At 45.1% G+C, this 15,686-nt stretch overlaps 1 protein-coding gene across 2 annotated transcripts in view; it reads left to right on the forward strand.

Annotated features, from left to right (window-relative positions):
• The window catches only part of KEAP1 (kelch like ECH associated protein 1), a 43,432-nt gene that overhangs the window by 3,641 nt on the left and 24,105 nt on the right, over positions 1 to 15,686 (forward strand). The window contains exons 2-3 of one of the 2 annotated variants that reach the window (XM_056570552.1): positions 5,370 to 5,454; positions 5,626 to 6,183. In XM_056570552.1, coding sequence (XP_056426527.1) covers positions 5,641 to 6,183 — 543 coding nt within the window. In that variant the 5' untranslated portion in view covers positions 5,370 to 5,454; positions 5,626 to 5,640. Of the gene's footprint in view, positions 1 to 5,369; positions 6,184 to 15,686 lie in introns of both variants that reach the window. The other variant, XM_056570551.1, reaches the window with a different exon arrangement.

Genomic DNA, 15,686 nt, shown 5'->3' on the forward strand with positions numbered 1-15,686 from the left:
TCTGCACAGGTTTTGATAAATCTCCCCCCATATCAGTGGAAGGAAAGTTACATCATTGCCAGGATCTCTGTTTTGCTTTCCTGAGGTCATCCAGACGCTAGGTTATTGTAACAAGCTGGATACCGCAGGATAAGGAATGTCTCCAGTTACTGACAGCAAGCAGAGGTCCTGAAAACCGTCAAGAATTGAAATGCAAGGTATATTACGTAGATAAACGGGGGGCCTGATAAACTGTTCTCTCACATCTTCACCATTCAGCCTGTTATTTCACAAGGGGAACCATCAGCAGCTGCCAGACACCACTTCTGCCCCTGGGGAAACAATAAGGGTGCAGGAATTCACGAGGAATTATTCTAAATAAATTCTACTTTTCTCAATTCCACTTGAGAACGATGTCGGGCAGAATTTTTTTTTTTTTTTTACCATTGACTTCTATTGGATTCTTCTCGTGGATTCCGCTTGAAGAATGAACATGATCTCCGTTCACACTGAGGAATTATTTTGGTCAGGAAATTGTTGCCTTCTGTCATTTTATCCATCAAGCGGAATTTCCATGCGGGAATGAAGGAGGAGGCTATTTAATCTAGGGATCGACCGATACTGTTTTTTTTAGGGCTGATACCGATAATATGTTAACTTTGAGGCCGATAGCCGATAATTTTTACCGATATTCCGGTATAAGTTATCAACTATTGCCCCACAGAGGCCACTGCAGAACAATGATTTAATGCGGGCGATTTTGTGGGGCCAGAGACCGCCGCCGCCACCCGCTTCTCTCCCCCTGCCTGTCCGGGGGTCCTCCTAAGTCCTACCACCGCCGCTGCCCCATTGCCTCCCCCATCCCCGGTTTTATAATTACCTGTTTCCGGGGTCCGCGCTACTTCTGGCTCCGGCGGCGTCCTGAGCTGTCACTGTGCGCGCTGACGGGGATGTTGCGTTGGGGACGTCACTCGTCATTGCGCAGCGCACAGCGTAACACAGGACGTCGCAGAAGCCAGAAGTAGCGCGAGCCCCGGGAACAGGTACAGTGGTCCCTCAACATATGATATTAATTGGTTCCAGGAGAACCATCATATGTTGAAACCATCATATGTCGAGTACATATGTCTATGTAAACATGGTAATTGGTTCTGGGGCCTCGGAACCATTGTATGTTGAATACATATCTCTATGGGAAACTGCTAATTGGTTCTGGGATGACAATTGTATGTGGAGTGTATGGGGAGTGTTTAACAAACCAGGGTGCCTCCAGCTGTTGCACAACTACAACTCCCAGCATGCATGTAAAGCCATTGACTGTCTGGGCATGCTGGGAGTTATAGTTTTGCAACAGCTGGAGGCACCCTGATGGGGAAACATTGATGTATGGGGTGTATAGTGTGTATATGTATTGTATGTGATGTGTGACCTCGCATACAGTACTGTACAGTTCTTTAAATACTTTCAGGGGGGACAGAATGTCCTCCATTACCATCCTGCCGACTACAGCTCTTTAGGAAAGGAAGGGGAGGGCAGCCAGCAGCTCATTGGATGCCTGCAGCAAGATGCTGCAGGCTATTGGCTATGGCTGCACTGGGGGGGGGCTTACACGGAGCTCACAGTGAAAGCCTGTATGAGTTAGCAGGACAGCATGTGAGTAACAGGAGGCAGAACGGGGCACACGGGGCACATTAAACAACTATCTGTCAGTTGCTGAAGTTGTCAGCGCTGTCAGATAGCTGTTTGTACGATGGCCCCGACACACAGCAGCATCATATGTCGAGGCTGCCTTCAACATACGATGGGCTCTGAGAGGCCATCATATGTTGAAATGATCATATGTCGGGGCCATCATAAGTCAGGGGGTCACTGTAATTATAAAACCTGGGATGGGGGAGGCAATGGGGCAGCGGTCTCGGGGCGGGGCATTATCGGCAAGGTAATTTCCGATACCGATAATGTCAAAAATCGGGAAACATTGCTTTAGATGATTGAATATTGTTGTTATGGGCCAAACATCAACTCTCCCCTGACGCCAGATGTTCGGGGAGTAAAGGGTCGGACACATAGGATTTCGACATGCCCAGTCCTTTGTTCTTATGAGACATGAACAATGCCAGAGTAATCTGACTACGTCTCACTACCCTCTCAGCTGAGCATGCACAAGTATGGGTTGGGTGAGAGGATGTTGGCCATCAAAACATACAAACAGCAGAGGTCTTGGGTCTACAGTTCTCCTTAAAGGGGTACTCCGGTGGAAAACAATTTATTTTAAATCAACTGGTGCCAAAAAGTTACAGATGTGTAAATTACTTCTATTTAAAAAAAAATAAAAAATCTTAATCCTTTCAGTACTTATCAGCTGCTGCTTACTACAGAGAAAGTTATTTTTTTAATTTCCTTTCTGTCTGACCACAGTGCTCTCTGCTGACACCTCTGTACATGCCAGGAACTGTCCAGAGCAGCATATGAAATAAAATGTAAAAAAAAAAAAGTCCTCTGTAGTATACAGCAGCTGATAAGTACTGGAAGGATTAAGATTTTTTTTTTAATTAGAAGTAATTTACAAATCTGTTTAACTTTCTGGCACCAGTTGATTTAAAATAAATAGTTTTCCACCGGAGTACCCCTTTTTAAGGGTCCATTCACACATATCGGATCCACTGCGGGTTTGAAGTTGCGAATCCGTAGTTGTAAGAATCTACAGTTGTGGATCCGCAACTGCTCATTTTACAGCACAATTCTCATGTATTTCCAATTCTGATAAAGTGGCTGCCTTATAAAATCTGCAATTGTGGGTCCGCAACTTCAAATCCGCAACGTGTCCTGTGTGTGTTGGTGAATACACCATAATCTTGCTTAGTAACCCGTATTTGAATTTATAATAAAATTGCAGGTTGCCGTGACCCAGATTATGGTTTCAGTGTTCAGAATAGTTGCAGGCCCCCTTGGGACCATCGCATTGAGGTTATTCCTAGGCCGAATTGTCCGTGTTAGGCCGGGTTCACACCACGTTTTTCAAATACGGTTACCGTATACGGTTTTCCTCTAAAAAACATATGGCAAAAACCGTATGCAACCGTATACAACCGTATGACTCCAAATTAAAACGTATACGGTTTTTCCCCGTACGGTTCTATCCGTTTGCATCCGTTTTTGCCAACGGTTTTGCTATTTTGTTGGAATTAGTTTTCCAGCAATTTAATAAAGTTACTATTGTTCTATTGAAATTCCAATCTGCGCATGTGTCAACTCCAAAAACGGATTAGAAAAACCGCGTGCAACCGTATTCTGAAATTCTGTGTACGGTTCTCATAGACAACAATTTTAAAAGAACTGCATACGTTTCGCATACGGTTTTCCAACCGGAGGCAAAAACATGGTCGACAGCGTTTTGGCCTACGGTTGAAAAATCGGCAAAACCGTATCCGAGGCAAAACGGATGCAACCGTACACAACATTTGGAATACGGTTTACAATGCATTCTCTATGCATACGGTTTCGGATACGGTCGGATAAGTTTTTTTTGCGGAAAACCGTTTACGGTTACCGTATTTGAAAAACGTGGTGTGAACCCAGCCTTAATCTGGGTTCACACCACGTTTTTGCCATACATTTCCCGTATACATTTTCAATTTGAAAACCGTACGGAACCGTATTGAAAACCGTATGCATTAACTCTCCGTTGAAAACCGTATGTCAAAAGATGCATCAGGTTGTGTCAGTTTTGCATCCTATACGGTTTTGTCAGTTTTTTTTTCTTCCCGTACCCAAAACCATAGCCTACCACGGTTTTCGGTCCGGGTGAAAACCTGTATTGAAACGTATATTTAAAAAAACCAGAACTGTATGTGCGTACGGTTCCATCCGGGTTGAACCATACGTTTTTTGACTCTGCACAGATTTTTTTTTCTTGGAATTTCAATCAAGCAAGTGAAACTTTAATCATAATGGAATAAAACATTAAAAACGTATACGTTTTTTTTCTTAAAAAAACGGATGCAACCGGACATCATTTTTCAAACCGTATATGGATTAAAATTTGTACACACGTTTTGATACAGTTTAGTCCGGTTTTGAGGAATCTGTTCTTTATCGAAAACCTGATACGGGAACTGTACTGCAAAAACGTGGCGTGAACCCAGCCTAATACGTTGCAGCCTGTTCAGACCTATCAGAGAATATACTTGCAGTGCGAAACCATTGTGCCTCAGAGGAAGTGAGACTTTGTAACCTGGCAGAGATAGGCGTCTGCTGATACCACAGGATCGGTGACCTTTCACTGCGAAAGGTTATACTAACACCAGGAAAATAGTAAAAGGGAAAGTACAAAGGGTGTGAGATAGAAGAGCAGGAGGATCGGTATTAGGGCTTCACATTCCGAGCTGTCGCCAGATATAAAGTCAATGTGGGGGTCACCCAAAGACCCTTAAAGGGGTACTCTGGTGGAAAACGTTTTTATTTTTTATTTTTAATCAACTGGTGCCAGAAAGTTAAATAGATTTGTAAATTACTTCTATTAAAAAAAAATCTTAATCCTTCCAGTACTTATTAGCTGCTGAATACTACAGAGGAAATTCTTTTCTTTTTGGAACACAGAGCTCTCTGCTGACATCATGACCACAGTGCTCTCTGCTGACATCTCTGTCCATTTTAAGAACTGTCCAGAGTAGAAGAAAATCCCCATAGCAAACATATGCTGCTCTGGACAGTTCCTAAAATGGACAGAGATGTCAGCAGAGGGCACTGTGGTCGTGATGTCAGCAGAGAGCTCTGTGTTTCAAAAAGAAAATAATTTCCTCTGTAGTATTCAGAAGCTAATAAGTACTAGAAGGATTAAGATTTTTTAATAGAAGTAATTTACAAATCTGTTTAACTTTCTGGCACCAGTTGATTTTAGAAGAAAAAAAAGTTTTCCACCGGAGTATCCCTTTAAATGCATCCGAACTGGTAGCGGCTACCCTGATAGTAGTGACCAATCCACACTTCCTATGGTAGAGACAGCCGAGTAAGTTCCCTTCCATGATAGGATCTTCCATTTAAAGGGGTACTCCGCTGCTCAGCGTTTGGAACAAACTGTTCCGAACACTGGAGCCGGCGCCGAGAGCTCGTGACGACTTAGTCCCGCCCCTCATGACATCATAGTCCCGTCCCCTCAATGCAAGTCTATGGGAGAGGGCGTGACAGCCGTCACGCCCCCTCCCATAGACTTGCATTGAGGGGGCGGGGCGTGATGTCACAAGCTCTCGGCTTCAGTGTTCGGAACAGTTTGTTCCATACGCTGAGCAGCGGAGTACCCCTTTTAAAGTTTGGTACGTGGGGGTCGGCCTCTGGTTGACAATAGATTATACACTGCTAACACTATTATTTTTCTGTATCCTTTCTCATAGGTATCAAACGAAGAATGAACTAGGCGGTGACCTCTCGGACTTTCCATAGCGGGATTTTGCAGCACCATAAGTGGAGTTTTGCTATGTAAGATCGATGTTCTTGGCTTTCAGAATTGCTCTGGGGAATGATAACCTGGACACGATGGAGTAACTTATCATTTTGGGTAAAACATTTTTTTTGCGTTTAACCTTTTTTTTTTTTTTAACCGGGATTGCTCTACTTTTATCTCGTCCCCTGGATAATGCGCAACTGAAGAGCAGCGTGACGGGGATGTATGCCACAGAGTGCCAGGCTGAAGTGACTCCCTCACACAGCAATGGCAATCGCCAGTTTCATTACTCGCTGGCGGATCATACCAAACAGGCTTTCCAGATCATGAATGAGCTGAGGCTGGAGAATCAGCTGTGTGACGTGACGCTGCGGGTCAAGTACCATGAGATACAAGCGGATTTTGTGGCTCATAAAATCGTCCTGGCTTCCAGCAGCCCAGTCTTCAGGGCCATGTTTACCAATGGGCTCAGGGAGTGCGGCATGGAGACGGTGACCATCGAAGGCATTCACCCCAAGGTCATGGAGCGACTGCTGGAGTTTGCCTATACGGCTAGCATCTCGGTTGGGGAGAAGTGCGTCATCCACGTGATGAACGGCGCGGTCATGTATCAGATGGACAGCGTGGTGAAGGCCTGCTGCGACTTCCTCATCCAGCAGCTGGACCCGAGCAATGCCATCGGGATCGCAACATTTGCTGAGCAGATCGCCTGTCAGGAGCTTCACGAGAAGGCCCGGGAGTATATATACATGCACTTTGGAGAGGTAAGACTATATACTTCTTGAGGGTTAGGGTATGTTCACTAGGGATCGACCGATATCGATATATATATATATATATTTTTTTTTTAAGGGCTGATACCGATAATCTGTGGCCTTTCAGACCGATAGCCGATAACTTATACCGATATTCCAGTATAATTTATCCTCTATTTTTCCACACCCTTCACACCCCCGGCCCCGAAGAAACGGCTGCAGATCATTGATTTAAAGCGGGCACTTTAAATCAATGAACTGCAGCGGCTTTTGCAGGGCCAGAGACCGCCGCCGCCACCCACTACTCTCCCCCTGCCTGTCCTGGGGTCCTCCTTAGTCCAACCCCCCCCATCCTCTGGCCATAGACCGCCGCCGACCGCTTCTCTCCCCCTGCCGGTCCTTAGTCCAACCGCTGCCCCATTGCCTCCCCCATCCCCGGTTTTATAATTACCTGTTCCCGGGGCCCGAGGTCCGCGCTACTTCTTGCTCCAGCTGCGCCCTGAGCTGTCACTGTGCGTACTGACGGTAACGTCGCGTTGAGGACGTCACTCGTCATTGTGCAGCGCACAGCGTAACGCAGGACGCCGCAGGAGCCAGAAGTAGCGCAGACCCCGGGAACAGGTAATTATAAAACCGGGGATGGGGGATGCAATGGGGCAGCAGCGGTCTCTGGCCAGGGCGGTGCGGTGGTCGCTCCGGGGGAGTGGGGCATTATTGGATTATCAGCAAGGTAATTGCCGATACCGATAACGTCCAAAATCGTAAATATCGGCCTAACCGACATGGCTGTGGAATCGGTAGATAAATGTTCTGACTCCACAGTTTTTTGTACTTCCGACTCCCGACTCCTCTGTATTAATATGCGAATGTATTTATAAAGACTAGGTTCAGACTACAGAATTTCCGCCTGCAATTCTGCTTTGAAATTGCAGGCGGAAATTCCGCTTGCTAAAATGTACTGAATTTGTGAAGTGGAAAATCTGCTTGGAAATTTCCGCCTGAAGAAAGGCGTTGCTCTTTCTTCAGGCGGAAATCCGCGCGGAACACATTGCAGTCTATTGGAGACTGCAGTGTCACACGGTCCTAGCGCTGACTGATTCAGTCAGCGCTGGCCGCACTCGGAATCTCCGGGCGGAAATTTTCTGCCCGGCGATTCCGTAGTCTGAACCTAGCCTTACAGTTGAATCCAAGAAGCTGTTCCACCAAGTTCTTCTAAGCTCTTCTAGCAGAGAGAGGTAGTTGGGCAGAAGCTGCTGCCTTCTCCTTTTTGTGTGCTGATCTGCTGCTGAAGATAGGGCAGTGGGAGGATCCAGGAAGGGGCATTTATTAGAAAACATGATTTCCCTAGTAGAATCCCATAGTCATATTTAAAGTTTAAAGGGGTACTCCGCTGCTAGACATCTTATCCCATATCCAAAGGATAGGGGATAAGATGTCAGATCGCCGAGGTCCTGCTCTGTTCGTAATGACGGGCAATACAGGGGACGGAGCAGCGGGACATCATGGCTCCGCCCCTCGTGACATCACGGTCTGCCCCCTTAATGCAAGTCTATGGCAGGAGGCATGACTACCGCCACACCCCCTTCCATAGACTTGCATTGAGGGGGTGGGCCGTGGCGGCACGAGGAGCAGAGCCGTGACGTAACGATGCTCGGGCCCCTGTATAGCCTGTCATTACGCGCAGAGCAGCGGCGATCCCGGGGGTCCCCAGCAGCGAGACCCCGGCGATCTGACATCTTATCCCCTGTCCTTTGGATAGGGGATAAGATATCTAGGGGCGGAGTACCCCTTTAAGCTAACAATCGGAGTTTACAAGTTTTTATAACCTTAGCTGAATGACAGCAGTTTTTCCAATGGTTTACAGCTTCAGTCTTGAACTATTGACCCTCCATTCCCTTCACTTATACAAGTGTCTCTAGTCCTGCAAAAAACATATTTACTTAACCCCTTATCAGTGAGAGGCTAGGTTACCCATGGATTCCCTGTAACAGCAGAACACAACACTATGGAAAGTAGAAGTATTGCCGCTCCTAATTGTGCGTTGCGTGCCATATAGTGAAGCACATGAAAAGCTTCTTCACGGTCACTTAACGTGTTCGCTTTGCGGTTACGTGAGGCACTGCATGCATTGGTCTTTATTCTTACAGTAGAGAAGTCATTAATTATAACTTTTTGTGAATTGGGACATTTAAACTTGCATTTATTTATTTATTTATTTTTTATTCCAATCTAAATTTAGTAGGAGTCAGTAGGTGCATTGTTTGCCGACTCCTATGTGGACCTGTGTGAACATGGCCAAACTCCTTGCTAGTTTTGTCTGGTGACATTATACTGACAAAACTGAATGGCCCTATTATCCATAATACGGTACTTTTTGGCACTGCTGCGATGCTGGGTTATCCGACATTTCATGCTCTATAGTGCCTGTATTGCATACGGCAGTGTTCCCCAGCCAGGGTGCCTCCAGCTGTTGCAAAACTACAACTCCCAGCATGCCCGGACAGCCAACGGCTGCTGGGAGTTGTAGTTTTGCAACATGCTGGGAGTTGTAGCTTTGCAACAGCTGGAGGCACCTTGATTTGGAAAAAGCTGTCATACGAGAATATAACCTCGCACCAGGTTGTGTGACTTACTTTGTTGGCTCCCGCGTGTCCCCCATCATAGATGAATCAGCGAGCTGACATTGGAAGCTACTGGTGTTAAAGTCATCAGACTAAAGGTCTTTGAAGCTCTGTTAATCAGTACGGGACATTGACTGCTTTGCATTATTATTATTATTTATTTAGTTATTAATTATTTATTATTATTTTAATTATTTTATTATTATTTATTTATTTAATTAATTATTATTATTTTAATTATTTTATTATTATTTATTTAATTATTTTATTAATTATCATTATTATTTATTTTATTTTAATTATTTAAATATTATTATTTAATTAATTAATTTATTATTTATTTATTATTATTCAGGAAAAAAACTTTTTTTTATCTCAACTGGCTCCAGAAAGTTAAACAGATTTGTAAATTACTAAAAGTATAATAATCAGCGCTGAAAAATGACGTGAATATGTATAAAATGTGTATTAAAACAGTAATATAAATATGAATAAAATTGCAGTACAAAAATGTGGAATATAAAATTACCTGTTTTATTGTCACAGAGAAAATACAGGGATAACAATGTAACAATATCCCTGTATTTTCCCTGTGACAATAAAACAGGTACCGTATTTTGCGCCCTATAGGACGCAGCGGCGTATAAGACGCACCCAATTTTTAGGGGCAAAATCTAAAAAAATTAAAATTTTGAAGCCAATAGTGGTCTTCAACCTGCGGACCTCCAGATGTTGCAAAACTACAACTCCCAGCATGCCCGGACAGCAGTTGGCTGTCCGGGCATGCTGGGAGTTGTAGTTTTGCAACATCTGGAGGTCCGCAGATTGAAGACCACTGCATAGGAGGTAATACTCACGTGTCCCCGCCGCTCCGGACCCGTCACCGCTGCCCTGGATGTCGCTCCATCGCTGTCGCCGTGTCCCCGTCGCTCTGGAACGTCTCTGCTGCCGGCCGGGTATCCTCGCTCTCCGTCGCCGCCATCATGTCGTTACGCACGTACGCGACGATGTGATGACGAGGAAGGAGAGCGCCGGCCATACAGGGGATCCCTGAACGGAGAAGACACCGAGGAGGCAGGTAAGGTCCCTCCCGGTGTCCTGTAAGCACTAAACCGGCTATTCAGTCGGGCTGTTCGGGACGCCGCGGTGAATAGTCCGACTGAACAGCCGGGTTAGTGTCACTTTCCCTTCGGACGCGGCGGTCAGCTTTGATCGCCGCGTCTGAAGGGTTAATACAGGGCATCACCGCGATCGGTGATGTCCTGTATTAGCCGCGGGTCCCGGCCGTTGATGGCCGCAGGGACCGCCGCGATAGGGGTGTATTCGCCGTATAAGACGCACCGACTTTTTCCCCCCAGTTTTGGGGAAGAAAAGTGCGTCTTATACGGCGAAAAATACGGTAATTTTATATTCCACGTTTTTGTACCGCAATTTTATTCATATTTATATTACTGTTTTAATACACATTTTATACATATTCACATCATTTTTAGCGCTGATTATTATACTTTTAGTTTTTATATCCCTTTAGTATATGGTATACAGGGAACCATATACAAAAAATTGGCAGCTAACTACCTCCCTTAGTCCTGGGTAGCGCTTGTACATCCATATACGAGATTTGTAAATTACTTCTATTAAAAAAAAAAATCTTAATCCTTCCAATAATTATCAGCTGATGAAGTTGAGTTGTTGTTTTCTGTCTGGCAACAGTGCTCTCTGCTGACATCTCTGCTTGTCTTGGGAACTGCACAGAGTAGAAGAGGTTTGCTATGGGGATTTTCTTCTACTCTGGACAGTTCCCGAGACAGGTGTCATCAGAGAGCACTTAGACAGAAAAAGAACAACTCAACTTCAGCAGCTCATAAGTACTGAAAGGATTAAGGTTTTTTTTTAATAGAAAAAGATTTACAAATCTGTTTAACTTCTGGAGCCAGTTGAGATACATATATATATTTGTCTGTTTTTTCCTGGATAACCCCTTTAAGTCTTTTATCTCTATTAATACCATTAGTGCTCTTCCTATGTGGTTGCTAAAACAATCAACTTGACTGCTAAAGTGGTGTAACAGGCTCCTAGTTTTTTTTATTTATTTTATTTAATTTTTTTTACTATAAATGTTGGAAAAATCCTCCTCCAGTCTAATAAATATATATATATGAAAAGGACTGGACTCTTGACGTGCAGCTTAATCTCATTTCGTCTGTGCTATCCATCGAATGTGCTAAAAACGCTTCGAAACTTAGACGTAGTACAGGGGAAATTCAGCTCCCCTGACACTCTGCAAAGCTGATCTGGGTCTAGAATGAACGGAAGAAATAGCGCATGCACTATTTCTCCCAGTACTATCTTCCGGCACAAAATAACATACATTATTTATAACGGACTATAACGGATTAAAACGGATAATGTAAAAATCCCATAGACTATAATGGGATTTTCTAATGGACGTTTAATGGCCGATTTTCAGGGTTTTCATAACGGAACATCAAATTGATCTTTAAAACGGATGAATTTTATAGTGTGAAAGCCGCCTTAATATGCGAATGTATTTATAAACACTTACTGTTGAATCCAAGAAGCTGTTCCACCAAGTTCTTCTAAGCTCTTCTAGCAGAGAGAGGTAATTGGGCAGAAGCTGCTGCCTTCTCCTTTTTGTGTGCTGATCTGCTGCTGAAGATAGGGCAGTGGGAGGATCCAGGAAGGGGCATTTCCCTAGTAGGGAAGGGAACATGATTTCCCTAGTAGAATCCCATAGTCAAGTTTTAAAGTTTTTAAAGGGGTACTTCGGCGCTTAGACATCTTATCCCCTATCCAAAGGATAGGGGATAAGATGCCTGATTGTGGGGGTCCCGCCGCTGGGGACCCCCGTGATCTTGCACGCCGCACCCAGTTTATAATCAGTCCCTGAAGCATGTTCGCTCTGGGTCTGATAACAGTCGATCACAGGGCTGGAGCGTTGTGACGTCAAGGCTCCGCCCCATGTGACATCACGCTCCACCCCCTCCATGCAAGCATATGGGAGGGGTCGTGACAGTATATCAAAGCTGTCTATGTCCGGTATCAATATAGATCAAATAATAGAACAACAAAGGATATGCGTGTTCAGAGTGTGCTTAAAATATAACTTTTAATGTTTTTGGTTAAAATATCACCAAAATAATATAATATAATGTGCCTGTGCACCCCAAAAATTTGAAAATAATATGTGTACAAATGCGGTATATACGCTAGCCCATGAGTCGGTCAGGTATTGTTAAACCAGTACTGAAAGGGCTAGTCTTACAATAATCAACACTGTCTCACCAACCCAGTGTGGGTCCTATGTGAGCCAGTTAAACTAAAAAAAAAAAAAAACACCAACGCGTTTCTACCTCGATGTATGATGAGGTGTCATCAGGGAGGTTTAATCACAGTATTACTAGTTTATACCACAGTTAACGCCCACCATGGGCATGCATAATATTCATAAAATTCAGTAGCTACAACCTATAAAGTGAAATTGGCAACACTCCATAGACAAAATATATATATATATATATATATATATATATAATATATATATATATATATACACACTCACATATACATACATCGTGGCATATGGGGACGTAATCCCTCAACCTGTATGGAAAAAGATTGCACAAATCACAAACCCCAATCTGCTGTTGCCACTTCTATGTTTTTCAGGAGCGCCGTCTTTGGACGGTTCTGTAGTGTGGACAGCGGGCGATGCACCAACCTGCAAGTAGCGCAGGGAGCCGTTAACTCCGGCTCTTGCCGCCTGGTATGGCGAGGTGCCGGCGTCTGACCATGTCCGGTATCAATATAGACCAAACTACAGAGGGTTAGGCCGGTCTATTGTGCGCCTAATTTATCAAAAGTCGCACGGCTCTTGATAAATTCTGTGCACAGACTTCGGGATCTATGCTTTAGACCAGTGGTCTTCAACCTGCGGACCTCCAGATGTTGCAAAACTACAACTCCCAGCATGCCCGGACAGCCGTTGGCTGTCCGGGCATGCTGGGAGTTGTAGTTTTGCAACATCTGGAGGTCCACAGGTTGTAGACCACTGCTTTAGACTGTATTTAAACCTGCTCCTGTATGGTCTGACATTTCGGCGTACTTTCAGCCGATGCAACTTGGCGCTGAAAAGTCGCTTTTGATAAATTCAGCACCAATGCATTTTTTCTGTCTAAAATAGACCAGAATGCATCATGTTCTAAAAAGCCTCTAAAGCAAAAGTCGCAGAAAAGTCGCACATATTTAGACTGCGACTTTCTGTGCGACACATTTAGACAGGAAAAAACAGTGTAAATCCTTTTGATAAATCTCCCCCATAGTGTATATAGTTATACAGAGGAGACCTTGGTGGCCGGTAATGCAGTAGGGAGGGGTTATATTTTGGACAGGATCTTAAAGGGGTAGTCCAGTGGTGAAAAACTTATCCCCTAACCTTAAGGATAGGGAATATGTTTGAGATCGCGGGGGGTCCGACCGCTGGGGCCCCCTGCGATCTCTCTGTACGGGGCCCCGGCTCTCCGCCCAGATAGCGGGTGTCGACCTCCGCACGAAGCGGCAGCAGACACGCCCCCTCAATACATCTCTATGGCAGAGCCGGAGATTGCCGAAGGCAGCGCTTCGGCTCTGCCATAGAGTTGTATTGAGTGGGCGTGTCGGCCGCCGCCTCGTGCGGAGGTCGACACGCCCCCTTCCCGCGGGCTGTCGGGGCTCCGTACAGGAGATAGCAGGGGGCCCCAGCAGTCGGACCCCCCGCGATCTGCAACTTATCCCCTATCCTTAGGATAGGGGATAAGTTGCTCACCACTGAGTCACCACTGGACTACTCCTTTAAACTCTCCTCTGCGTCGTCTCTCGCGTCTTTCCAAGAACTGGAAATAGAAAGCAGCGTTCAGACTGTGCAGAGTTCTTATCGGAGCTGTAATGTGATCGGCTCTTGTTCTGCTGGTTCCTCGCTCCACATTCCTGTGGCGTCTCGAGGTCGGAGGATTGTGTACGACCATTGTTTGTGTAATTGCTGGTTACCTGCTTAGTTACAGTCACTACATTATCTCTCAAAGTCAACATCGGAGACCATGTCTAACTGTGAATGGCGCACAGGTCAGCGGTATCGGGTGTTATATTGGGACCATCCCTGATCTGGAGCTGTGGTCTCCGACGTGCTCCTCCAGCTGTTACAAAACTGCTAACTTCTGCGTCCTGGGAGTAGACGTTTTCTTACAGCTGCCGGCCACAGGTTAAAGACAACTAAAGGAGGGGAGGGGGAAGATATTTGCCAAGTCTGCTGCAGAATATGCAAGAGACTAAGGGCCCATTCACATTCCGTATATTCTGAGCAGAAATTGAATTGCTGCAGCTTCCCATTGTGTTTTCAGTAGGATTCTGCTGCACCGTGCACACTACAGAATTTCCACAGCAGACGCTACCGAAATTCTGGAGCCCAGAGACGTGTTCATCTGAAGCCAGGTCTGCTGCTGAAAGAATTAAATCTTGTCCCGGAATATCTCTGGGCAGAGATTCCGTAGTGTGAATGAGCCCTTAAAGGGGTACTCCTCTGGAAAACATTTTGTTTTAAATCAACTGGTGCCAGAAAGTTAAAGTTAATTTGTTAATTACTTCTATAAAAAAAAATCCCGCAAGTTCAACAAGAAAATGTATTAATAGATCTGCATGAGTTCAGCATCTGGATCTAAACGACAACATTTCAGCTTTTTAACAGCAAGCAGAGATCTTTAAAGTGTACCTGTCGCCAACAAAAACTTTTTATATAATGTAGATAATACCATTATATGTATATTTGTAATATACTTTGGTTAAAAAGTGCACTGAGTCTCTATGACACGCTATGGCCTCACACTAGAGGATGATTGACAAGCCAGGAGCCTGCACAGAGCCCTGCTTGTCCTGCCCTAACTTCCTGTATTTGGACTCCTCATAGAGACACTCAAGCAATAGCTGCAAGGACAACATGCACGGGCATGGTAAGTTACCAGCTCGTCATCTTCGGTGCAACAACCAAAGCTCTTATAGGCCATAGCAGTAGATCATTACCTCGGACCGGAGGAGCGGTGGTCGGAGCACGGAAGTGGGGCAGTACACAGGCATACAGCCTCCAGCCAAACCATGTATATGGCTGAAAGCTGTATGTCTGTGGGGGGGAACTATATTGCCAACCTAATGTGGGGGAACTATATTGCCAACCTAATATGGGGGAACTATACTGCCAACCTAATATGGGGGAACTATACTGCCAACCTAATATGGGGGAACTATACTGCCAACCTAATGTGGGGGGAACATACTGCCAACCTAATGTGGGGGGAACATACTGCCAACCTAATATGGGGGGAACTATACTGCCAACCTAATGTGGGGGAACTATACTGCCAACCTAATATGGGGGGAACTATACTGCCAACCTAATGTGGGGGGGAACTATACTGCCAACCTAATATGGGGGAACTATACTGCCAACCTAATGTGGGGGGAACATACTGCCAACCTAATGTGGGGGGAACATACTGCCAACCTAATATGGGGGGAACTATACTGCCAACCTAATGTGGGGGGAACTATACTGCCAACCTAATATGGGGGGAACTATACTGCCAACCTAAGGTGGGGGGGGAACCATACTGCCAACCTAATGTGGGGGGGAACTATACTGCCGACCTAATGTGGGGGGAACTATACTGCCGACCTAATGTGGGGGGAACTATACTGCCAACCTAATGTGGGGGGAACTATACTGCCGACCTAATGTGGGGGGAACAATGGTAAGGTACCCTATCGCGGTGGAGGGGTAGTCTTATATGGCGAGTATATCCCAAACTCTATATTTTAACTGTAAAAGTTGGCGGTCGTCTTATA

Source organism: Hyla sarda, chromosome 4 (genome assembly GCF_029499605.1).
Source record: "Hyla sarda isolate aHylSar1 chromosome 4, aHylSar1.hap1, whole genome shotgun sequence".
In the NCBI taxonomy this organism is placed as follows: domain Eukaryota; kingdom Metazoa; phylum Chordata; class Amphibia; order Anura; family Hylidae; genus Hyla; species Hyla sarda.